Source organism: Lissotriton vulgaris, chromosome 1_2 (genome assembly GCF_964263255.1).
Source record: "Lissotriton vulgaris chromosome 1_2, aLisVul1.2, whole genome shotgun sequence".
Lineage (NCBI taxonomy): Eukaryota > Metazoa > Chordata > Amphibia > Caudata > Salamandridae > Lissotriton > Lissotriton vulgaris.
Genome location: NC_141686.1, coordinates 46,092,104 through 46,119,238, shown reverse-complemented (window position 1 = coordinate 46,119,238; position 27,135 = coordinate 46,092,104). Strand labels below are relative to the sequence as shown.

Below are 27,135 nucleotides of genomic sequence, written 5' to 3'. Positions count from 1 at the left end.
ATGCCTTCTGCGCCACCTGAGCACAGACAGTGCAGATTTGAATTTAAATTGAATTTAAAAACATTTATATAGCGCACTTATACCATGCGGTTTCATGGCGCTTCAGATTGCGAGGGGATGGCAAACGAGGAGAGTTAGGCAGCAAAAGCACGAGAAAAAAGGAAGGTTTTGAGGTTTTTCCTGAATTCAGTGTAGGAGGGTGTTGTGCGAAGTGCCGCGGGCAGGGAGTTCCAAAACACAGGGGCCAGAACAGAAAACTTGGTGCCGCCAGCCTTTTTCTTTTTGAATCGGGGAACAGTTAAGAGGGCCAGGTGGGAGGAGCGAAGTACTCTCCCTGGGGTGTAAGGCTTGATAGCCGAACAGATGAACTCTGGTGCTGTGCCCATTCTAGCCTGAAAGGTGAGGCACCCAAGCTTGAACAGGGCCCGCTCTTTCACCGGCAGCCAGTGCAGTGCCTGCAGTAAAGGGGTGGCCCGATGATATTTAGGCAGGCCATAGATAAGTCGGGCCGCCTGGTTCTGCACTAGTTGCAGCCGGTGAATGGCGTAGGCAGGCGCACCATTGTAGATGATGTTGCCGTAGTCGAGGCGCGACAACACCATCGCCAGCACTATGATCTTTAGGGCGGGGAGTGAAAAGAACCGAGAGATCTTCCTGATGGTTCTGAGGGAGAAGAAACAAGAGGAAACAGAGCTAACCTGTGAGTGAACAGAGAGAGAGGGATTGAGGAAGATACCAAGGGTTTTGACTTTGGGGACCGGGAGTGGGGGGGCACCAAGTGGGGAGGGCCAGTGAGAAGGGGACCAGGGACTGCAACCACCTCCGGTCAAGACTAGTTCGGTCTTGTCCGGATTGAGTTTGAGGTGGTTGCAGTTCATCCAATCCTGAATGAACAGCATGACAGATTGGACATTCTGGAAGGATGAAGGGGAATGAGAAAGGTTGAAAATAAGCTGGAGGTCATCGGCGTAGTTGTACACCGTGACCTCGAGCTGCTGTAACATAAAAATGAGGGGGAAAATGTATAAGTTAAACAAAAGGGGGGAGAGTGAGGAACCCTGGGGGACCCCACACGTCACCTTGTGAGAGGCCGCAACCGATGCATACCATGACAGTGCTAGTTTGTTTCATTGTTTTGGTTTTTGTGCCAGTGTTTTTAGGCTTCACTCCTTCGCAACACTGGGTCCGGAGGATGGTCATTCTGACTTGATGTGCCATTTGAGACCAAAATGTCGACAATTATTACTCTAACATCAATGGCATTACATGGTGCTTGTAGTCCCTCACTCAAAGTTGAACTGTGATAATTTAAATCAAATTAGCTGTCTTAGACTGTAATAGTTAGACAGCTTCTTGCTCTTCTGTATATCTTCAAACCTAATGAATGTGAATATCCTTATCCTCAAACCGAATGAATGTGAATGGAGGGTCATAAGGTTGCATAAGAGCTGGTTTCTTGATGTAGTGCTGTATCAAACAATGGTATTTGTACTGTAATCCTGTATAATGGATATATTTTATTAAATAATTTTTCATAAATATATTTGTGTATAAATAATTAAGTCATTGGTTTTATACATGAATGTTGTGTTAATGTCATAGGATCATTTATTTGACCAGCATAAGATTAAGTTGAGTAGAAATAATTACTCCAGAAACATTCTTTTTGTAGATTACCCAATTCCTTGGGGGTAAACTAGGTTGCCCAGTCTCAATATTTAGAGGCTCATGAGGCACTAACCTGGATTGATCGGGTTGAACGAGGCGCTCAATCACACCAGACAGCCTGCTATCCGCCACCTTAGCCCACACCTTGACCTCTATATTCAACACATATTAGTCTGTATTCCTCACACCAAGTTTCACTGAAGCCTGGCTTTGGGATCAGCCCTAGTACCGCCACACTGATGTTGCAGGTCAGCTTACTCTTCTTCAGGGCATCATGAAAGTCATTTAACCAAAGCTATGAGAACCATAGTCCTCTCTCGCCAAGCGGATCAACTGGTGCAGGTCAGTATGTGGTCCCAACTGGTTAGGACCATAGAGCTGTTGGTAATATTCAGCAAATGCTCCTGCTATTGCCTCGTTGCCAGTTATATGCAAGCCTTCATCTGTGTCAATGTAAGCTATGGGATCACCCGAGGCACAGGGGTGCACAGCCATTGCAGTGTTTTGCTTGCTTTGTCCCCCCCATTGAAAAATGTGGCTGTGTGGCCATCCACACCTCACATGCCTCCTCCTCATATTTCTGCCTTAATGTCTGGGTATGTTGGAAGTCATGCAGGATTTAATACTCAGCTGTAGCTATATAGCGCTGCTCAAGGACTCTGGACTCAAAGTCAGTCCCCATTTGTTGAGCTCGGCCTGCTGTCCCTTAGTATAGCTGCTAATCTCACCCCACAAGGTGACGTTAAGGGCCCCTCAAACTACACCAATTTTCCGTCAAGAATTGCAGATTCATATGGCGACAAGCCTCATGGAACTACGCACTCTGGAGGCACTGATTCATGCACGACCCCCCAGAGCAGATTGACTAGACTCCCAGGCAAGGTTGAGCAGTATTGGCGAGTGATCCGACAATTCCCTCGCTAAAATCTGGACAGATACCCCCGGAAAACGGTCCCAGGATGCTTGTTTACGATCCAGTGAAGTACTGGCTTAGCAGTTGGAAGTGAGCTAAAGAACGATGATGGATTCAACCCAGATCTGTGATGGGGGGGTGAGTGTCTGAAAAGTTTCAGCGCTTGGTCCATCATCTCCTTCTGTTTGCTTTGTACAAAAGGTAATGGCAGGGCCAATAGTCTCAAAGGCAAAACCTATTGGCTTTGCCAATGCTTGTTATTACTGAAAGCAAACCGTATATTTACTGTATTTTGCTGGAGAAGACCATGCATGTTTCTTTTTAATGGCTGGGAAAGTACAATTTTTTTTGCGGAGTATAATTTTTGCTGTGTTTTTTTACAGCGCAAAATTGACCAAAGGTATCAGAGCGCTTTACATGCACTCCTGTTGCATTACAAACTGGCACAGAGATATGGGGCCAGATGTACGACCCTTTTTAGTGGTTGCACATGGGAAATCAGCACATATGCGACCACAAACGGTGTGTGGCAAGTGCAAACCCCATTTTGCAAGCCAGTAAAATATTACGGACACGCAAAATAAGGTTTGTCAGTCGCTATTAAGAAGGGGCTTGCCAAGGGAGTCTCTTCCTAATAGCAAATGGCACTAGTATGTACGATCGTTTTGCGCCCGAAAATGCAGTGGCAAAGTCGCAGTTACCACCTTCTTCAAGTAGATGGTGAGCCATTCGCAAATGTGAAGGAGCTCCTAGGGGACCCCTTCTTTGTGTTGGGCAGTGAAAATTTATTTTAAGAGCAAGCAGTGGTCCTACGGACCACTGTCCACTCTTAAAAAATGAAACAAATGTTTCATTTTTCTTTTTTAAATGCATCCCATTTTCCTCCACGGTAAACAGGATGCATTTTAAAGAAAAACTGCTTTATTTAAAAAGCATTCGCAGGCTTGGTGGTCTGCTGACCCCAGCAGGGAACCATCCCTTTGAGTGCTGGCCATTCCCAATGGGTCACAAATTGCAACCTACCTCATGAATAATAATGAGGCAGGTCATTTGCAGCCCTATTGGGATTTGCAAACTGTGTCTCAGACATTGTTGTACATTCCATTTTGTGAGTTGCAAATTGAGAGTCGCAAATAATCTAAATTTGCGACTTGCAAAATGAAATGGTTGTACATCTGGGCCTAAATGTTTTGCCCAAATTCACTGGATATTGAGACTGCCGCTGTGACACAAACCGGATTACCCAGCTTCAAAGTTGGCCGCTCTAGCAGTTACCCACATCCTCTTTGGTCTAGATAATACTAGCATTGGCATAGTCAATAGGTTTCACCTCTGCAAAATCTATTTTTTGCTATGGTTTGCTGTTTGACCCGGCCTTGTGGCGTGGTCTCTCCCCTGAGCAGCGGCACCCTGACCGCACCCAGTACAGCAGAAATACTCTGAGCGTCCTGTCCTCTGCCCACTCCGCTTCCCACAGGACCCTTCTAAGAGGACGACCGCCCCTGGACCCCAACAGCCCTCTTCCAGATACTCGGCGGCCCCCACCCGCTCGCAACCCAAAAGGGCCAGTCGCCATTCCCGGTCCCTCTGATCCCTGATTCCATGGCCGCTGCGTGACCCCAGGCCCGGCCCCAGCGCAACCCAGACACCGGGGCACCACAACCTGACCAGAGGACAGAAGGATTAATTTGGCTAACAGAGGGTGGAGCAGTTTCAATCGCACCTCCATCCTCGCCCTAACGACTGGTTTCAATTACCCCTCCAGCCTCCCTGAGAGTTGGCTCCAACCCCCCCCGCTTGGTGTCTGGAAGGCCCCTGACACACTACAAAACAAAGACCAAGAAGACGGAAGGAAGAACAACCATGAGTCCCACTGGAACCAACACGAGTCCTAAGTTCCAAGAGGACCAGTTGGAAGAATACACGCACAGAAACTTAAAACAATTCTGCAAAGACTTTCGCATCGCTACCACTGGGTTGAGCACCAAAGAACTTCCAGAAAGCCCTGAAGGCCTGGGTGGAGTCCGGGGCCCCCCTCCCCCGTTCCTAGGAGAGGTGGGTCACGGGGTGGTCGGAAGCGTATTCTGTGCCCCCAGATATCGCCCCTTCTAACATTTGCCCTCTCATAAGTACAGTTTCCAGTTTGTTATTAGGAACCATACCGCATTCTACTGATCCTTTCCACAAACTAGCAGAACAGGCAGCTTGAAATTCATCTTGCACAAGAGGAGTGTTTCCCTTCACAAGTGATGTCTTCTGAGGAGACTAAACCACTACTGGAATTTCTGCATCTACATCATATTACCTATTTCGGCTTTCGGTTTTGGTTGTCTTTTATATATTTGCCTATCCAACTTTCTACAAGCATGTGTCTGTTTCAGATACTGGTGATGTGGTTCTGATGATCCGAAACCACACACTGTAGGATCAGACTGACCCACTACATGCCACCTATACCTCTACAACAAATAAGAAGCGGGTGCCACTACACCTTCATAAAATTGTTAAAACGTTAATCTTTGTCGTATGGGATTTACGCCATTGCAATTACTCTTACGACCTCCTTACCTCCAGTGCACTAGATGACTAGGTGTTGACCCACATGCAAAAATGTCCTCACTGGAATATTCGTTTATTACAAAAATAACTTTTCAAGGTTGATGTGTAGTCCAGTCAGGAACAAATGCCATTTCAAGGTTTGATTAGAAAGGGCTGCGCTGAGGTAAAATCAATCTGAAATAATGCATTACTTGAAGCCACACAAAAAGATATAACTTCGTTAAAAGCAACCAGTTCCATCATCCTTCCTTGTCTGCCACAATGATCTTTCTCAATGATGTTTTTTAAAGTGAAGGAATAATGAAAACAATTTACCAGCCATGGCTGCTCTCCCGGTGTCGCAATTCTTCCTCCAACAATTCTCACAGCGAGGCTGGACCTCTTCGTTTGGGTCTCCGCAGGCACGCCACCGCATTTCAGTCCTGTAGTGCAAGAAATGAATTAATTCTACTTCTCTACAAATACAAATGCATTTAATCTCCACTCAAGGCGAAGTAGTTTGCACCATTACATCAATAGGACAGAAATCTTTCTGTAGGAGGGCACACAATCCACCAAAATGAGAGAAAGTTGGTTGAGGGAGGGTGAAGTGGAAAAACGAAGGACTCAATGCTTCCATTCGAAAAGTGTAAGAATTTGACCCTCACACAAAGAATCTTCTAGGAAACAGTCATCTTAGATTGTGAAGGGAGCGCAAAAGTTGTGCCCTGGAGAGTGATCAGAAATCTTATGGATTAGAGTATAAACATACTAATTATACAGCAACAGCCACCAAAGAAGACATTTGGCCTAACGAATTTGACACGGAGAACTGCTCACAGAAGAGTCTTCCTTACCATCAAACATTTTTTTTACAAACCACCATGACCACTACTATCCTTCAACATGTTTCAGAAGCATTACAATGTGAGAATAAAAATTGTTCTTAACAGTTCTTTTTTTGAGTTTCGAAACAAAATGTCCATGCCTAGTTGTGAGGCACATCCATTCCTGGTTACAGATATGCAATGTTGTTTATGTGAGGTGATGGGTTAAATAGTGTTGTGAAGCAACAATGCAGAGGTTTGGAGCAGATCTCCTGTTAAAGAAACTGTGCAACAAGTTTGAGAGGCACAATGCAATACCAGAATGTTACATATGCGAATCTAGCAGTGACGTAAGTGGCACACAATGCTTCACTTCCTTACTGGTAATACTATATTCTTTACAGCCTATTCATTGGCCAGTCCTGAAGTCATGAAGTGTGTCACTTTAAAGACAGGCACCAATCTGTCTACCCAAAAGAATAACCAAGTGTGACATTAAAAGGATCGGTTCTAACCAGAGTATATATTACCTATGTAGCCAATGGACTGCAGTTAAAGGCAGATAACCGAGGAGGCGGATGGGATTGAAAGGTCTGAGGCGTGAAAGTAGAGTTGGAGGTATGGGACTACAGGCAAGTAATGGAAGCATTACTTCCTGATGTCCTTGCCAATTACTTACATCATAAGGATCTACCAAAGCAGGCATGATCGACATTTCTCACTGACTTCCTTGGAGATTTATGCCAAAGTTCAAACACAAGGGAAAAAGGACTGGACCCAGATGGCCAAAGCAGGCCAAAGTGCAAATGCCAAAGCTAACAAGTACTAGAAGACCAAAGAGGCACAACTTAAGCAAGCAACTCCCAGAGAAGCCCCGAAATGAGAGAATACCTGCAACAGCAACCCACAAGAGGAGTTCCAAGGAAGTAGGAGGCAAGCACCAGTCAAAGAATGCACAGCAATGCAGAGCCAAAAGTGACAAAAAAGGCAGCAGCATGAACACTGTCCATAAGAGCAGGTACTCCCAAGAGCAACCAATATATTTTGAAGTTAAGAAATTTGAATGCGGTACTGGGAGGGGGTGGGGTCAGTCAGATGACAGGGCCCCCCCTATAAATGCAATTACAATTACTCATAGGAGCTTAGTGGTAGGGCCGCACACTGGCACCTCACCCAAAACAGGGCATAAACACACTGCAGCCAAAGCAAAGCAACAAAGGCAAATCAAAGGAGAGTTCAGAAGGAAGCACAGTGTCCAACACAGTAGTGGGAAGACCTAGCATAGGCAACAGAATAGTACATTAGGGTAACATCTTGAAGCTCATCCTACAAAAGCAGATTTGCAGAAAGGCCACACAACATAACTGTTTGCATGAGATGCTACAATCTCTGAAGAAATATTCTTGGAAGGTATAAGTACCGCGTAATTCCACTGCAGCTCGCTGGCCCCTCTCTTCGGACAAGAGCATGAGCAGCTCCCGCTCATTCCCAAGAGCTATGCTGGTGAATCCTGCTGCAAGTTTGAAAAGGAAGAGAATGAATATTTTATTCTACAAAAAAATCATTTAAATGTAGAATCCATTGTTCATAGTCCCATATTGTACATTGTCACACACTAAGATAATACACATAAGACAGTAAATATTGTACCTTATGCCCTCCCTGAAGGTATTAAAATAAGCATTGCGTTGCAATACCCAAGGATGCATAACATTACTTTGATAAGAGTTGATCCTGAACATTTGTTTTTTTTCTAACTATTTAGAGTCATCATTCATAATATTAGGCACGTAGGCAGAAAGGTCAGAACCTCTTATTTCCATTTCATTCAAATATGTTAAAAATACCTACACTGATGTTGCACCACCTAAGCCTCATACAGGTAGTGAATGGCTAGGTGTATTTATCATTAAAAAAAAGTCATGTCCACATTTATTAGTTCAGGTCCTAGTGCACTTCCTAATTCTAGTACAGTTTAAAAGATTAATTGTCCAAGGTCCTTCCTTACATATATTTAATTAGAGTAACAGTGGGCCATGTAGACTGTGGCCACAATCATACCAAGACATTATCAATGTGCAATGCCCCGTCAAGTTCCCTGCTGCTGGGTAAGATGCCCAAGACTGCCAGTGTCCTCTGCTAAAAGTCTTGACTATTGTTATAGACCTCCTTGGTGTGGATTTCCAAACGTTTTGACTTCAATCTTCCTGTTTTTGCTGGCCTTAGGACTCCTTACAGTTTGCCATGCCTAACAAGTGATAAAGTGCTTGTGCTCTCTCCCTAAAGCATGGCTTTTATCCAATTGGCCCATTTAATTTACTTTAAGTCCCTAGTAAAGTAACCCTTCAAACAGGTTTCAGGCCTGCCATTGCAGTGGACAGACAGATAGATGGGTAGGCCCTAAACAGCCTATGGGGCAAGGTGCAGTACGTTGATAAAGTTAGACATGTGCTTTAGATTTTTGCACATCCTGGTAGAGAAAAACTTACATTTGTTTCGCACTACTGCTAGGCCTGCTTCTCCCATTAGATAACATTGGGTTACCGTATTTATTAAGTGATAACTTTCAATGGGGAGCAGAAAGGAATGTAGAGTTTGGTGTCTAAAGAATTGCACTTTAAAACCCTTTTTAACGGATTTTAACTCACAAATATGAAAAAGCCACGTTAGTAGTTAAGACAAGAATCATTAGTTTCATGGACCTTGAAAGCACAACTTCTTAGAATTTATCATTCCTACTATTCATTTATGCATTTCATCAGCATATTTCTTTACTCTTATTTTGATTTACATTGAATCTTTTGTAACCGCTTCGATGCGGCGCACATTTCCCCACTGTGCGGGCGAATTCTACGTGTGCGCAAATAGGATAACCCCCAGCAGTCTGACGCACACACCCGCCGTGACGTGAGACGGCCAGGGGTCGTCTGACGCACGGAAGAGGCTAATAGAGACAGCTTCTGCATCCCCACCTAAACAATAGTTTCATTTACATATCATTATAACACTAAAAAAATAATAATTGAGAAACTTTCTCTTATATCATGCTTATTACAGCATACTGCCCAATGCATTGTGGGATACACTCCCTTCATCTGGGGCTGTTTGGTATAACTGCAAAAACTGAAAATGCAACAAATTGGACTTTAACTTAGCAACAACCACTGTAGATATTCTTATGGCTCCGGTGTAAACCATGCATGTAACCATGATCTACGATATAATACACAAATATATCAAAATTAAAACATAATACCCTAGAGTGTATTTAGTTTAATCCAAAAGTCTAGAGAAAAAACTAAAACAGACTGAAATGAAGACAAATGCTTTGAGGAGGACAAGTTGGAAGCCTACAACGGTTAGGAGTTGAAAGTCATTTGTAAAAACCTAAAGGTCCAAGTCAGAGGCCTCACCAGGAGGGAGGAGCTACAAAAGGCGCAGAGGGCCTGGGTAGCAGCCAGGCATGCCAGCGAACAGTCTGGAAATCTTAGTGGAGAGGTGGAGGAGCCTACTCCTAGGGTAGATGTGCTCCCTCCCAGCCAGGTATCAGTGGTTTGTCCCCTTAGGAGCTGGAGGACAGAAGGTGAGCTTGAGAGGCTCAAGATAAAGTCACAAAGGATGGTATTAGACCAGGAGTGTGAGCTCAAGCAGCTGGAATTGAGGAGCAAGTCCAGCACGGATGGTGGCAGCAACTCTTCAGTGCAGGCAGATAGGATTGTGCACATCCCCAAGAATGGGAGGTAACATACAGAGGTGGTTTTAAGGGTAGGAGTAGTCTATCCACATTAATGGGGTCCCTGAAAGGAACTGGGGGCAGGGTTGTGGCTTCTCTTTCCAGAAGAAGCTAGGGATACCCTGAGAGCTTTGGGTAAGGGGAAGAACCTAGATTATGCTGACATGAAGGACGCTCTCCTCACTAGGTATGGACTCACTCCTGAGAAGACAAGGGATCAGTTTAGGTCCAGTAAAAAGTCGGATGTCAACACTTGGTTGATATGTGTAGATTCATTCTGCAGGTCATTGGATGGCTGGGTGAAGGGCAGTAATGTAACAGATTTTCAGGGGCTCTACAATTTGATTGCATGGGAGCACTTGTCTAGTCTATCTTTTGAGGATCTGCGCCAGCACTTGGTTGATAGTAAGCAAACTGACCAGAGGAAGCTTGCTATGGAGAAGAACCCCTGGGTGAGTACCCGGGTCCACAAGAAAGCATTTGGGGAAAACTCAGCCAAAGGTGGGCAGGGTCCCCAGCAGAAAAGTGGGTGGTACAAGGGTAAAGCACAGGAGTTCTCTTAAGGGCCCCAAACTAACACTCAGGGTAAAGGTTCCCATCCCCCAGGAGATAAGAAAGCAGTGGTCTATTCAGGAAAGCCTGCTGAGACCATCCCCTGCAAGTGTTTTGCATGTGACCAGGTTGGTCACTTGAAGGTGGACCCCAAGTTTATCAAGAGGGCACAGTCACTGGCCAGTGGGCAATCCACGTTGGCTAGTGTAGCGCTTGGGTAGGAGGAGTGCCCACAGGAGGGTGGGGATCCCACAGAAATGACCCTCGATTCACTAGGAGACACGGAGATGGTCCCAGGAAACCAGGTGCCCCCTAACACAAAGAAATACAGCACCTGGGTGACCATCAATGGGAAAAGGGTAGAGGCTCTCAGAAACTGGAGCCAGTGTGACCTCAGTCCGGTGTCACCAGGTCTTTGAAGAGCAGGTAGTCCCAGGGGCATTCCACCAAGTAGTTGCTGTGGACAAATCAGAATACCAGTGTATGGTGGGGCAGGTTCCCTTTGAATAGGGGGGGGGGCGGGTCTCAGGTTCCTTGAGGGTGGTTGTGAGCTCTACCATGGCTGAAGTTTGTCTGCTCTGTAACGACCTGGAGCAGTCCTTATGGAAGGATTGAGCTCAGGTTTCACTTGGAGATGCTTGGGTTGCCAGAGTAGGCATGCATGTCCACTCGGTCAATGGTAGCCAGAAAGGGTGATCAGAAGGAACTGGAGCCTGAAACAGTGGCCCAGGTCCCAGCCAAGAGAAAGGGCAGGGGACGCGGGAAACCAGCCCCTGAAGTTCCTAATGGACCGGGAGGTGGCGGACCTTGAGGGGGACGCCCCAGTGCCTACAGGGGAGCAGGTAGCTGAACTGGGGGACATCTCCGACCTGACCCATTGACTGCAAGAAGGGGGTCCCACCAAGGCAGAATTCTGCAGGGAGCAGAAAGTGCGCCCATCTCTGGAGAGTCTGCAGCAGCAGGCTGCAGGCCAGGCAGCTGGTGATGAGTATGGATTGCATTGGATCTACTAGGAGAATGGTCTCTTGTATAGTGAGCCTAGGGTTGGGGAGCCTGGGTCAGCCCGCGTTCTGGTGGTACCCCAGAGCTTCAGGACATTCCTACTGGGACTGGCTCATGACGTGCCTTTGGCGGAACATTTGGGGTAGGACAAGACCTTTGACAGGCTTGTCACCCACTTCTTCTGGCTTCAAATGCGAAGGCAGTTGGATTGACATTGTAGGTCTGGCCAAACCTGCCAGGCTAGTGGGAAGAGTGGGAGGAAGGTTAAAACTCCTCGCAAACCTTTTCCAGTTGTTCGAACACCCTTTGAAAGGGTAGGGATTGACATTGTGGGGCCACTGGATCCCCAGACAGCCATGGGCAACAGGTACATCCCGGTCGTGGTGGATCATGGCAATCCCCATCAGGACAACAATGGCACCAGTGGTGGGCTGGACGTTAATGGGGATCTTTTCCTGCGTGGGGTTCCCCAGAGAGGTGGTTTCCGCCAGGGGGACCAGTTTCACATCCAAGTATGTGGCATCCCTGTGGAAAGAATGTGGTGTAACCTACAAGTTCACCACTCCTTACCACCCCCAAGGTAACGGTCTGGTGGAGAGATTCAACCAGCCCTTGAAGGGTATGATTAAGGGTCTAACAGAACCCATGAGGCCTATTTGGGACATCCACTTGCCATGCCTTGTCTTTGCATACAGGGAGGTGCCACAAAAGTCTCTTGGGTTCAGTCCCTTTGAGCTTCTTGTCTTTGTCATTTTGAATGGATCCCATATAGTAAGAGAAAGGGAGAAGTAAAAAAAAGGTATTCACAGAACAGGCCATCTGTCAGGATGAGGAGAAAAATCTGTAATGTAATGCAAATTTGTAGAACACCGCTTGTCACCAGCAAGGGCACCCAGGCACTGAGTAGGAGGGCATAGGCATGTGGTGAGGCTAGGCCTTAGTGAAGGCAGTCTTGATGGTCCCACAAGAAGACTAATTGAAAAGGAGGGTTTTCAGCTTTTTCCAGAATTCCAGAAGTGAGGAAAAGGCTCTGATGTGTTTGGGAGGTCACTCCAGGATTTGGCAGCTTGGTAGGAGAATGATAGAACTCCCATTCGGTTTCTGTGGATGCAGGATGTGTGAGCAATGGCGAGCGAAGTTGCCTGGTTACATCGGCATTGTTGTCCTTTTGAACATCGTGAGGGTCTTCAAAAATGTCTCTCTTGCATTTACTGGATATATTGAGTTACACTGGCCTTGACCATCTTGCTCTTAAATAGGGAAGTTGCCAAGAGTATTTGTTTTTTGGGGGGTAAGGGGGGAGTATCACTCCTACTGATGACAAGATGAAGGGAAAGTTCGGTAGCCGAGGTTTCTTCCGTATATAATTGCTGGAAAAAGACTGCAATATGTGTGATATTTTAAAGCGTGCAACATTCTTGTGTTTACAATTTGATCTTCTGAGGATTTTTTGGGGGAAATGTGCGACAATTCAATTGAAGGCATACAGATTCAAACTTGGTTATCATTTTAAGACCCCATTACGGAGGGCATTGGTGAAGCTAGGGCACCATGGCACTAATGATTACAAGGAAAATTCAATCCCAACCAGCTGGTTGGCCAGTACAGTGCAGCAATAAATGAGGTGCAAAGAACCCTCAGCCACGGTGCCAATGCCCTTGATACATTAATAGTTGTACTACCACCTAGAGGAAGACAGAGGTCAACTCATGTGATCCAATCCGAAGCACTTACAAAAAAGTGGAATGATACACTCAAACAGCTGCTGATGTCTCTACAATACTTCTCTGGGCTGACCCAAGATGCGATTGACATAAAGCCAATGGCTGATTCAGGTGACCCGATAGTTGAAGAGCACTTAAATTCTACTGTGTGCACTGAACATAGGTTGGTTTCATCAGACCTAATAAACACACTGTATGTAACTTTCAAATGTGACAACACAAGGTACTTGAGCCTTGCTGGCAGTTAAGTAATTGTCATGAGTTAATGAATATGTATTTTCTCGTTGCGTTGCCGAAATAATGGTAAATATTTTATGGACCTCAGAAGGATGAAAGAAAAATATAATCGTGGGATGATTGAAAACGGCAGGCTGGCCAGCCCATTAAACCATTTCAAATGTTACATTCTGAATATTTTCAGAAACTTTCCCCGGCTTAAAAATGGAAATTGGCTTGGTCCTATTTTAGTGTGTCCGGCAGGTCTCCACCGGCATTGGCCTGTGCTCACAAACACTGGTTAAAAGCATTCTTGCAATTTTTAAGGAGCTCTTCTTATTAGTATGTCCTACAGGCTCTCTCTGCTTGAAGTAATGTCACTCACATTAAAACGTGTGGATGGAAGAGGAAGTGGGATGATGAAATGTTCTGACTCCTCTTGTCTGAACCCTCATTCTGTCACAGAAGAGCAGCTGGCCCAGCCAGTGTGTGTAGGAAGGGGCAGGCCGGACCGTCGGAGGGAGGAGGAATGGTGTACATGTGCACTTCTAAGTGCGAATGTCTTTTTGGCCAGCCGTCTTAGGCCAGTCAAACAGACATGAGCAGTTGGGTTTCTCCAACCCGGCTGTATTGCACAGCCTGTTTAAAGAAACAGTACAGACTCCCTGTGCCTGATCAAGTGTTAAACAAGCCAGCTGAGGCCAATCCTTGAGCAGGTCTCATAGAACGAGAGCAGCGCTGGGATTGCACAGGGAGTTTCTGATGTGTCCCAGTGTCTGCTGGAACCAGGAAGAAGAGGAAGTCGGAGGCAGCCGGCAGCTTGAGTTAAGATTTTTAAATTTGTATTAACTCAGCGCTCCCCCTCCCATGCTACCTCGACCAGCCCCACTAATTTTAATTTGTGTCAGCCGCTACTGACCACAGACAATATCAGTCATAGACCAGGGTCATTAACTCATTCTTTCTCCCCTTTTCTAGCTCGATATAATACAGTACAACTTACATTAAGGCCTGAATTCTGTTCCAAGAAATTGTCCGGTATCCTTATCAACTAGAAGCAAAAACAGTAGCCATGGCACTACTCTTACTGCTAACTGCCTCCGACTTAAACACTTACCAACTGAATGGTCCTAGGTAAATCAATTGATTTCACTGTGCCTCAGTTAGTTATTGGTCAAACTTGTGGTTATACCCATTTTATTCTTACAGCCCCATATAGTCACCTCACTAGGATTTTGGGCTGCAGGTTAAACCTCTATTAGGTCTCAGAATGGCATATTAATATTACACTCCCCAGTTGGTCCTGTTCTAATAAAGTCTCAAGGATGAGTATCAGTTCAGATGTTTGGGAAATATTGCAGAAATTCATATTTATCCTGACCACAACCTGGCCAACATAAAAGAGTAAAGGTGTTTAGCCATAGAGTAGTTGCCATCCAATTGTTTAATACAATAGTCTTTTTTTAGGCCTATTCTCTCTAAAGCATTAGCAGCAACACATTGACACTGCATAATGGGCTTCTCTGAAGAATTCTGAGGTCCCTGCACTGGAAAAGTCCACCAATAGCTTGTCTCATCCACCTCCCCACATCTTGGGCATTTTTAGGCCCACCAGTCAATGCATCATACAGTTTTAAAACATTCATGATGAGGAGTGGTTCACTGTAGTGCTCTGTTAATGTTGATGGTATAGCAACTTGTCATATGGCAAGATAATCTTTCACTGAATGCAGAAGTGTTCAGTTCCTTAGCAAAGGTGAAGTGCTAGTAGAATGTCAAGTCAGTAGAATACGCTCCAATAGGAGCAAGTGCCCTCACACACCCAAACTGGGGTCATGCTTCATCATCTGGGCAGCCTCCTCGTCAGTCTATAGTAGACCAGACTTTGGGAGACTAGAGTGGATGCTAACCAATGGTCTTAGTAGACCACATAGGGATCTACTTACAAACTGTAATTTGTTGTATCTTTAGTAGTACTAAATTGTTACTACTATCCTACCTCAAAGTGATATTTAGTAGCCTATACATAGAAGTCTACACCTCACCTAACTAATGTGAGGGGGAGGGCAGGGAGAAGAATAATGGCTGGAATAAGAGGGATTCTTACTAATAAAGGGAGGGCTTAAAGGTGAAATATGTAGGGGTTTAAGGAGGGTTAAGAAAGGGTTTAGTAAGGGAGATGTACCTACACAGAAAAGAGTAAGGCCACTTCTATTCACAAACCTCACTTCTATAGTTACCACAAACTACAAGGGGCAGAACCAATGCAGCGTGACAACTTGATGCAGGCATTCCCTCATCACAGCTCAATACCAAGACTGATGCCGAGCGACACAAAGCTGCTTGCTTCCACTCTAACAGAGTGCTTGTATTGCACTTTTTGCCTTATGGGGAAAGTTTGAGAGACAAGACACCATGCCAAAACTCAGTTCTGGAACTGAAATGCTAAGAGGATCAGACTGTCCTCATGCAACGATATGGAAAAGGCAGCATGGCACAACAACAAAAAACTCCCAATGACAGTGAACCACTCTGCCTTATGTGAAATTCCACAAATTCTCACTATGCCGACACCTTCCTGCTTCACCTTATTCTATTCCAAAATTCTTTGAGAATTCCATCATGAACCATCTTCAATTCAAACTTAGAGCCCTGCTTAGATGCCTTAAGACTTTTGCCACGCCCTCCGCACATCTACCACAGAGCCACAGCAGCAATTGCACCCAAGCTACAGCACACCATCAACACCACCTTCAAAATGAGCTCCTTCCCAGACTATTGGAAACGCTCCAAAGTCAGGCCCCTGCTCAAGAAGCCCACCGACCTCAAAAACTACCGGCCCATCTCACTCCTCACCTTTGCAGCTAAAGTCGCAGAGAAGACAGTCAACAGGGAACTGACAATACATCGAAGCTAGCCCTATCCTCGATCCATCCCAATCCTGATTCCGAAGCAACCACAGCGCCGAGACCGCCCTACTCGATGCCACAGATGACATCCGCACCCTCCTGGACAAAGGCCACTCCACAGCCCTCATCCTACTCTACCTAGCAGCAGCTTTCAACACAGTCTCCCATCGCACACTACTCACACGACTACACAAAGCTGGCATACAAGGAACAGCCCTGGACAGGATCTGCTCTTTCCTCACCGTAAGAACCCAAAGGATCAGACTGCCACCCTCCCTCTCCGATCCTACGATAATCGACAAGGGTCATCCCTGATTCCAAGCCTCTTCAACATCTACATGGCCTTCCCTTGCTGCCATCGTCCGACACCACAGCCTAAACATCGTATCCTACGCAGACGACAGCCAGCTCATCCTCTCCTTCACTAAAGGCCCTACCACTGCCAAACTCAAATTCCAGAAAGGAATACAAGACGTCGCAGTCTGCATGACCAACAGCTGCCTGAAACTCAATGCCGAGAAGACAGAAGTCCTCATCCTCAGAACCACTCCCTCTGCTTGGGACAACACCTGGTGACTGCTGCCCTCGGAAGCCCACCAACCCCCTCATAAAACGCCAAGAACCTCGCCATCGTACTCTATGCATCGCTCACCATGAACCGACAGATCAACGCTGTCTCCTCCAGCTGCTTCAACACACTCTGCATCGTCCGCAAGACCTTCAAATGGATCCCCCTGGAATCAAGGAAGACAGTCACCCACGCACTGCTCACCAGCAGACTACTATGGAAACGCACTCTACGCCGGCATCAACAGGTCCCTACTCCACAAACTCCAGACAATACAGAACACCGCTGCCAGACTCATCCTCGGCATCCCGCGACACGAACACGTCAGCCAACACCTACGGAGATTCCACTGGCTCCCTGTGGAGCAAAGAATCCCCTTCAAAATCCTCACTCATGTCAACAAATAATAACAAATAACCCAAAAACCTCAACGACAGGATCAACTTCCACGTAACCAAAAGAAACCTCCGATCTGCCAACCTCACACTGGCCAAAACCCTGCGCATCGACAGAGCCAGAGTAGGCGGAAGATCCTTCTCCCACACTGCAGCAAAGACGTGGAACGAGGTACCGGCAGACATCAGACGCGCCCCCTTTCTGACCACCTTCAGGAAGACCCTCAAGACATGGCTCTTTGGATAAGCAGATCTGCTAAACACCCCCCTTTCCCCCAGCGCCTTGAGACCCTCACAGGTGAGTGGCGCACTTACAATTTTGTGATTGATTGATTTTTACTGTGGCTGTGCTTGTGGCATACTGATGCAATCAAACTGAATTTATTAGTTCAACTAATGCTTCCTTTTTGAATCCTGTAACTGAACGATACTTAATTTGCATTGATTACTGATGTGTAATAAACCCACATAATTTATTGTGTGGTCAAATGGGCTATGCCGATGTGAATTGCTTTATTTAATGCTAACTCCTTTTCTTCTTAGTCAACCACATAGGTCTGTCAAATGAGACTTGTAACAGCGTGCCAATTAGCAATTAGCCATTAATGTGGTAGCAGAGGATGGTTGGTTGCAGACGTAAAGGAGTTCGGGTATCCCATTTTTAGTTTGCCCAAACCCGGTCGGGAGTCCCTAAAGCCTGTGTCTTGTGTCGGACGATTTGTGGAGTTCCAACAGTTTGGGAGGCACTTGTGACTGCAGAGGTGAGAGTATTAATAGGGATGCACACTGAAACCGCTTTTGTTTAGCTTGTGGTGCTATGCGGAGGTTGGGTGCATGATGCAGTAAGGTTTTGAATTGTGAGAGTGTAGCACTTGATGTAAAGAAGTTGAAATTGGGCTCGACGTAGCTTAACATCCTGTGATGGTATTAAAAATTGTAGAAGATGCTATTTTGTAATTGTCCGTTAAGTTTTGTGATGTTTGTCGTGAGACATTTTTTGCAGCACAATTGAGATAGGGTTACTTATCTTTTTGAGAGAGTATGGTGTGGTTGGTATAGTGTACAAAGAAAAGTTGCATCAATCTGGGTGATACCAGCTGATTGAGGTTTTACTCGAGTGTGTATCTGAGTAGGTCGGAATGTGTTGCTACCAGCCATTTCTTGTATGAGTACTAGCTATTTCTTTACTGGTGCAAAAAGTTTGTTGAAGTTGTTTTGTAGTTTGCATGCTTAGTGCTGAGAAGAGGGAGTTTGTGAAAATTGTAAAGGAGTAAACTGTTGCAAGGAGTGAGGTTGACCTCACACTATCACTCTGGGATTGGTTGGCTGGTGTTGAGCTGCACTGAGATTGGGTGTATAGATCAGTGTTGCGCTGGTATTGGTTATTGATGCTGAATGAGAACTGTTGGTTAAGAAATGATTTCCTGGTAGGAGACAAAGATTTACTGTAATTGTTGGTTGATTTATTGTTGAAAAATCAAATTCTTTAAGGCCGTACGAGATGTTCAGGGGAGATGTGAGGATATCTATTCAAGAGAGGGAGGGAAAAGGCACCACCTGAAGATATGCCAGGTCATTATAGGACTATAAACATGGGCCTTCACACATGTATTTGGCTTAACCAATGACACGAGATTACTGAGAAAGAAGGTGCCTCGATGTTTCCACGCTATGGCACATTTGAGATTCATTTGAAATCTGAGAAGGATACTATGTGTAATGAAGCCACATCCTAGACCAGCACAGTAAGAAGCACTTAATGTTTTGGAGTGAGCAGCTCATGATGGGCAGAAGGAAAGGTATCGGGGAAGAGCCAGAAAGGCAGTGAGTTCTTATGCTGATGCTAGGTGGCATGCATAACAAAAGAAGTGGAGAACTTATATGATAGAGAAAGCTAAACATTACATTATATTGACAAATAAAGAAACCGAAAAAGTAAAGGAAGAGAAGAAAAAAGGGGTGGAAATTGAGAGTGTAAGAGTGAAGCCTGCAGTAACTGTTCTAGTTACGATCTTTTGAGCACATTGTTGTCAGAGTGTCCACCTCCATGAAATTAGGCCCAATTAGAGGGAATGAGTAGTGCAGGTGCCAGTGGAAATCAAGGAGTAGCTACCACACTGGTGAACACAAGTCCTACTCAGATGAGCGAGACCTAACCCTATCGTTTTGAATGCCCCAGATGCACTTATTGTCCCAGTTACTATTGGTCCCGTAGTTCCTCTGTATAAGCCTGGATTAACAATACAACTTGGCAACTGCGTCTAGAATGAGTGCTACAGGTAACACTCGTATGGACCAGAGAATGGGAGGATTTCCTCAAGTCTCTTCAGTTCCAACTCAAGTGATTACCCCTTGTGGTGTAAGACCAGAACCACAATGAACCAGAGAGGATTCACCCCTACAGGAGGCTTTGCTCAAATATCACCTGATTCTAACATGTCAATTTGGACTTCACCTCCGATAATTGCCACAGTACTCCCGGAGAAGGGTTTACATTTAATGCCCGATATGGGAGAGGCCTCCCCCAGCAATGAATAATAAGAAATCAGCCAGTCATGCTTGGAATAAAATACAAGCTGCTCATTTAAACCATCTATTAACAAACTCACTACATGAAGTAGGGACGAATTTAGATCAGGTGGCAGAGGATTACTCCAACTGGATTAGCTCTGCCCTCAATGACAGTTACCTTGTAAAAACATATAGCTAACAATCTAAAAAAGGTATCCCAACTGTGGTTTGATGAAACACTTGGGGCCGCCAAAAGGGCTGTAGGAGACCAGAGTGCAAATGATGTAGAGAATACAAAGAGGAAGAAAGAGAAAACTATAAACACCTCTAGCAAATAACAAAAAGCTCTTATTTTTGGCCAAATCAAGATACTCTGCAGACCATGTAAAAATAGCAAGTGATTCCAACAAGACTATTTCAAACAATAAAAAACTGACTCTCCCCACAACAAGCAACAGAGCAGTAAATAATCAAGATATCTGTGAATCTCTCGCTGGTTTCTTTCAGGAGAAAGTCACAAATATTTTTAACAAATTCACTGCTAGCAGACAGAACATACCCTCAGAGGTGGTCCCCAAAACTGCCAGTTTTAGGCAATTTGAAGCCCTTTCAGCAAAGCAACTTGCGGAGATCATTCCCAGCATCAAAGCTGTATCCCTGTATGATGCATGTTCCCCCCTAAGATAGTGCAGTTAGTACCAGAGACAGTAGCACTTCCATCTGACTAATATTTTCTCTGCTATGTTTAAGATCGGAATTTTCATTACCCCTCGGAAGTTAGCTTTGGAATTCTCTTCCTGTAGAAATCCGTCTGATGGAGGATCTATTGCTGTTTCGAAAGGCTATCAAAACTTTCTTATTTTAATGCTGCCCTGTAGCGGTATCCTTTTTCATTCCTTGCTTTTAGCGATGCTGTGTTCTACCTTGTCGTGCGCCGGGACGCTCCTTTGCTGGAGCAGCTGCGCGCATTATAAGTACCCATAGCATAGCATAGCTTTAGTTCTTCCTTTATTAAAAAAACCTAATCTTAATGAAATGGACCCAAACAACTATTAGCCCATTTCATGGCTTCCTTATCCAGCCAACTTGGTAGAGAGGATAGTGAATCTTCAAGTTTCCTCTTTAATAGAGGCAAATCATCTTTTAGAAGAGGCTTAGTATGGCTTCAGGCAAAGCCAAAGTACTGAATAGGCATTGATTATGGCTATGGAGAAAATCAGAGCGACCCTAGAGGGAAACACAGTTCTCATCCTACGGGATCCATCAGCAGCATTCGATATGGTCAACCAGGATATGTTGGTTGACCGTATGCAAGAACTCTGAATTAATCTGGCACTGACCTGATTACAATCATTCCTCTCGGGGGGAATTCCCCCCAGACTCATGCTCTTTGGCCTGTAGTCTCCCGCAGGGGGTCATAGCTGAGCCCCACTATGTTCAATCTTCAGGTCACATCACTGGCCTCTCTGATAAAAGCATTTGGCTTGCCATTAGCTTCATATGCAGATGACACCCAAATTATAGTCTCTCTTGCAAAAAACTGTATTCCAGCGGCATATTCAGAAACTGCATGAGTGCGGTATGCAAGAGGATGGACTGGCATTGCCTAAAACTAAACTCAACAAAAACAGAGGTCATTCTGTTCAGTAATCTGTCTTTTTGGTCTCCAGACTGGTGGCCTCCCAAGCTAGGTTATCTTCCTACATCTGCCTTAATAGTCAAAAACCTGGGGGTGATGATGGACCGGGATTTAAAATACAAAGACCAAGTAATAAGTTCACCTCAGCCTTCTTTCATGCTCTCAGAGTGATTAAGAACACAAACATTTTTACCCCTATATCTTCTAAAAACAGTAGTCCTTGCACTCGTGTTAGCATGACTTGACTACTGTAATAACCTTATTTAGAAGTGTCTAAAGGTTCATTTAAGAAACTACAGGTGCTCCAGAACGCTGCTGCTTGGTTCCTCTTCAGAATCAAAAATGTCTAATGGCTAAATCAGCCATTAGGCAATTTTATTAGCAGGGCCGGACTGGGAACCAGAACCGGCCCTGGCAAAGTGCTCGGCCGGCCCCCCTACCCTCCCTCCGGGAGGAGAGGGGAGGGGGAGAGGTGCGACCGCGCTCTGTGCCAGGGCCGGTTTTCGGCCGTTTTTGTTACAGGGCCGTTTTTGCAGCATAACGGCCCTGTAACAAAAACGGCCCCCAGGGGGCCAAAACCGGCCCCGAACCATGCGGCCCACCGGGGGATTGCCCGGTGCCCGCAACGGCCAGTCCGGGCCTGTTCACTAGTTCCCAGTTAAGGAGCTCATTACTTTCAAAGCATTGTGCCTGGCTTATAAAACCCTTCGTGGACAGGCCCCATCGTAACTTTAAAAAGAAAATCAGATGGTATACTCCTGGTAGAATCCTGCACTTCAGCTCCGCAAGGTACCTAATGGTTCCTGCTTTCAGACACTCCTCTAGGGGAGAAAGAAGATTTTTCAAATCTACGGCTCAATACTGGAACAGTCTTCCTTATGAACTGAAGTAGCATCATCACTTCCTGTTTTTAGGACACTCCTAAAAACATGTTTTTTTCAATCAATCAAATTAGGATAGATCAAATCTGAGTTCACCATCCTTAAAGTCTTAAAGCTCCAAGACACCTCCGGGTATTCGCTGCACTAAATAAGACCATTCATTCATTAATGTTCCTCTAGCACAGATGGGTCCTAATGCTCAAAAATTGGATAATTGGCTTAAGGACTTCGTTGAAACCGGAAGAGGTGGATGTTCAGGTCCAAGCAAAGAGGTATTAGAGTCCCTAGTGAGAGAAAATGCCATGGGTGAGGTCAAGTTAAAGCTAGAACTGGACTCCTTGATTTTTCTTGATTATATAGCTGCCAAGAGTGAACTTGTGTACATATGTAAAGATGTTACCAGATGTGCATGATAGGCTCATGAAAGGTTAACAGAATTAGCTCAGTAGTACAAGGTTGACTTGACTAGGATTAAGTCTTTTAAAAATAGTTAACTTGTATGCTTTGATGAGAAAAACAACTTATACGAGAACATCAGAAATGAGACTGCAGATTCAGGGACTACTTAGTAGCATCCGAAAATAGAGTGAGTTCATTTTATTAGGGGCTCTGCTTGGTTGCACAGTGGGCACCTATCTTGTGAGTTGGCCAGTGACGTCTATTCTTCCAACTAAAAGAAACATGCCACTGTAGACTATCTTTTTTCCTACAGAAATTTGAATACATTTCAACAGATTTTCACACTTTCCTGAAAATGTGGACTGCATCGACACAACCGACATACAACATTATTATGCAAAGTTATCGAACTACACACACAATAACACTTGCTGATAGCTCTGTCCAAGTGTCTCAAAGTCACCAGGACCCCTTTTTAAAGTCCCTAGCTGCCCGCTGAAGCAAACCAAGGCTACAACTCCCAGAGCGTACTAGTTGGTTAAATCAAAGCCCAGGACTGGAAAGGTTGTGATACAGAGTCCTGAGATAGACTTACAGAATGTGACCAACAGCTTACCCTGAGACACAGCCTGATTTTTCCAAAGTAAACATTTGGTGAATCTAAGACATTGTTGGTTCACACAACAAGCTTTTTCCATGTTATCATACATCTTCAAATTAGCATAACATAGAACAACGGAAGCTTTCTTCCTTATTTAACACATAACTAAGAATATTTGAAGATTGCCACCAGTGGCTTAACCTAGCCTACAGTGTATTTCTTTCACAAATAGTTTCCAGGTTCGTCAGCTCTATCCAACTCCCAAAAAAGTGAACACTACAATTCCTAGACTGTTAACTTGATTCGTGAAAGCTCTGAACTCGAGCACTATATCCTTGACCACACGAGTCATTTGGTAACCTCTACCTGCCCACGAGTCTATATACGGTAAGGTTTTTGGGGCGGGGGGAGGGAACTACAGAGAAATGTGTTTAAAGTTAAAGTTCTTTACAAAAGTATGTCACATAAATTGTACCAATTTTTAGAGCACAGCTGTTGACCTGTTTAGAGTAGTCAGATAGACCACACCATTACCTATCCATTGGTTCCCCACATTCCTTCCTTTACTTAAGTGTCCAGAAACTCACTCCAACTAACTTATTCTTTGCATTTGTGTGCAGGTTGTATCCCACTGTGTGGATTCCATATTCATTTTAAGATATGACACCTCCCCTTCTATTGTGTTTGCGGTATCCCGTTTTTTATATGGTATGTGGCGCAGAAGGTTCACTTTAATGAATTGTGATAAACTGATTAATTGGGATGTTTGATACCATTATTTTGATAACTTACTGTTTAATAACTCTTTAACCAAGTATTTTTTAAATTATTTATGTATTCCATTCCGTGTATGTACATATTTTATCTGTGCTTTTATGGTCCATGACCGCAATAAAGTTATCAAACATATTCATTAGAGTTGTATAAGCCACTGAATGGCTCACTCTGTTTACTCGATAATCTACTTTGGGTCCTTCCTGTTGTTTTCCAGAACTATTTAAACTGTTAAGATTATCTGTGGTGCCAATTGCCACCTTGGAGGAGAGCTGGCAATAGTGATTCCCATTTCTTCTTATGGCTGAAAAATACAGCATAAATAGAAAGACAAAATGTGACTGACCACGGTTCCGCACCTCAGTTCCTAGATTGGGAAAAACAATTAGAAAGTATGTGCAACAGCTTCCAGAGTTCGCCGCACTTCCACTCCAATGGAGACCAGATAAGTACATTTCTAAAGAGAAGGAAGGTGCACCAGAACAAAGTCAGGGAGCTCCAAGTGTTTTCAAAAAATATCTTTTATTTTAGTAGTAGTTAAAATTGGACATCAACCAACGCGTTTTGTTCCAAATGGAACTTAGTCAGGGCTCAGTTATCTTAATCTTGGTCCGATTGATCTGTGTACGTGGGTCAATATTTCCCAAAGCCCAACCAAGGTAGATAAAATCCGCAAGTAAAAAGACTGTTGAACTTATCAGTTCTAGAGTCCAAAATCATTCAAATAGGATGGTCCAAAAGGTTAACCCAATTCCTCCACATCCACAAAAACGCAGTAACGTAATGGATAATCTCTTTCAGCATCTCATATTTCCAAAGGCCAGTGTTGCGGCCAATAGTCCTGGTCAATGTTGACACCCACAAAGGTAATCCCTCATCCGGACTTTAAAAAAAAATAAAGCAACTCGCATCTAACAATAGCAAGAGATATTTACACACTCACAAAATGGAAAGTCAGAGCTGGAATTCCAAACTCTAAAGAAAGACCCACCACTACTCACAGCCCAATAGGGTACAACCGTGGCTAGCTAGAATGAACCACTGTACAAGGAGAAATTCACACCCTCTATGCAGCTTCATGCCAAGACCAACACCTGTAAATCCTGGCCAACAACACTTTAAAGGTAGCGATGTCACGAACCATGATAACATCAAACATCAGATTATTTGAAATCGACTGATTTGTGTGCATGATGGAGTCCTTTCATGGACATTGAGAAATTACACAAACGCAGTGAACTGTTGTTGATCAGTTTCTCACAAGAACTGTTCACGTAATGACATCTTGCATAAAAACATTTACAGGAGATCCTGGAAGAAGACTTGATACATGCAAGTTTAAAATGTCGCCCTCGCTTAGAAACTTAATTACAACTACCAACATGCATTGGGGGGGGGGGGGGGGGGGGACACCGGGGATAGTTGAACGTGTCACACACACACACGCACACACACAGCACTATCAACGAGTAGGGCTACAAGACTACCAAGAGCTGCAAAACTCCAGCCCTGAGTTTTTGTTTAAAAGTGTAACGCTACTTAGAGCTGGTTGAAATCTCAGTCTCCTCAACTGCACTAACATCTGAAAAAAAAGGATTTGTACTGGAAAGACAGAAGAACTGGAGCGCTGCACGCGCCACGGACTCGTTTGGTAACTTTATTTATGGAACCGTCTGCCCCTTAGGCAAAAGTAATAGCGAGACATGAAGAAAGTTTAACATGAGAAACATTTGAAACAAACACACAATTAGAGACAGACCAGAGTTCAGTGAAGAAGCACAAGTCGGAGAAAAAAACACTTCTGCTGCTTTCATAGTCAAGTAGTAGCAAGCCACAAGCAGGTTCCCACTTCGAAAAAAACCTGAACTTCAACTTAAAGTACTTTATATTGGTTTGATAAACGTTGGATAACCTACCCCGTTGTAAATTCGAAACTAGCAGCAGAAGAGACAGCAGCATATGGTTCATTGTTGCCTTCATTTCCAAACATGAACTTGGTTTCACCGAATAAACATAGGAAATGTTAAGGAGAAGACAAACAGACAGACACCTTTGCGACACAATACCCTACTCGCTTTTACCAACAAAATAACAGAAAGAGCGCCGCTCTTGGTCTTCTCGGGTGCTTTATGAACTTCGCTGGACAGATAATGAGTCTCAGCTGGGGCAACAGCACGCGGACGGAGGGCTGACGTCACTGGGAGGTCCCCGGAAGTGCAGCCCGCCCTAGGCTGCTCTCGCTTCAGGTTCTTTACGTTTATCCAAAGCTGTCAAAACTTGGCTTTCACACAGCTCCTCGGATACACAAGAGCTTTATTAGCACCAGGCACTGCTTTCCAATTCATCCACCTGAGAGGAAACTAATTGGAAATACCTCCCAGATTGTATGTTAATGGTATAGTACCTATATCGTGTGTTCGTCTTCCTTTCACATCTTGTGAGAGATTTAATGCAAATATTGCATTTCGTCTGTAGTCTGCCTTTCGGCGGAAGGGAAAAACACGGGTATACCTTTGAGGGCATAACCTCGATAGTAATGCATTTTATTGGGTTCTTCATTGTTACTCTGTTTCTTGTTATTATTAACCCAGCGTTTCCTGTGACTGCTCAGATCTATTAGTGTGTCCAGTATGTTTTAGTTGCATACCGTGCGAAATTAGCCCTAGGGCATGTTACACATTTTTTTGCACGACAAGTCCAGTTTTTGTGCTTAGTATGCTGGAATGTGTTTTCCTGTTTAACCAAATATAACTCCACGACTGCACGTCCCAGAACTTCATGACAATTCTTTGACTGGCTGAGGTGCTCTTGCTCGTGGAAAACGCCTTGGCTAATTATTCTAGATTGACATTAAATTGTGCGTGTACGCTCCATCTTATTGTCCGTACCTCCCCTTTGTTACTGGACTTTATGCTTCTGGATTTATCATAGGATTACCAGATGCGTCTCTGTCACTGCAACACTGCTCTCTGAGTCCTGGGCTTTCCTTTCACCACTCGTTGTTTCCACTGGGGTTACTCTAGTTTCTTCTATTCAACCGAATCTTAGCTAGAAGATCCAGAATGCATATATTATTTAACTGCATGTTTAAGGCGGGGCAAAGACAGCTCAGTGACATGGGATCACCTAGTAACAATATTTTTGTTTCACTCACACCAATTAAATTTGGACGTATATCACTGCTCTGCAATGTCAACCTACAGTGGGACTTTAAATGTTGCGATCCGCTCTCGCCTTGAGTGTACTCCATTGGATGTCAATGCTATACCAATGCAAGAGGTACTA

General features: G+C 44.6%; 1 protein-coding gene across 1 annotated transcript in view; it reads right to left on the bottom strand.

Annotated features, from left to right (window-relative positions):
- Positions 1 to 25,952, bottom strand: part of OVCH1 (ovochymase 1) — an 852,055-nt gene extending 826,103 nt beyond the window's left edge. The window contains exons 1-3 of the mRNA XM_086952799.1: positions 25,767 to 25,952; positions 7,367 to 7,459; positions 5,456 to 5,562 (exon numbers count right to left, since the gene is read on the bottom strand). Of these exons, the coding sequence (XP_086808925.1) occupies positions 5,456 to 5,562; positions 7,367 to 7,459; positions 25,767 to 25,830 (264 nt within the window). The 5' untranslated portion in view covers positions 25,831 to 25,952. The remainder of the gene's footprint in view (positions 1 to 5,455; positions 5,563 to 7,366; positions 7,460 to 25,766) is intronic.
- Positions 25,953 to 27,135: the final 1,183 nt, after the last annotated feature.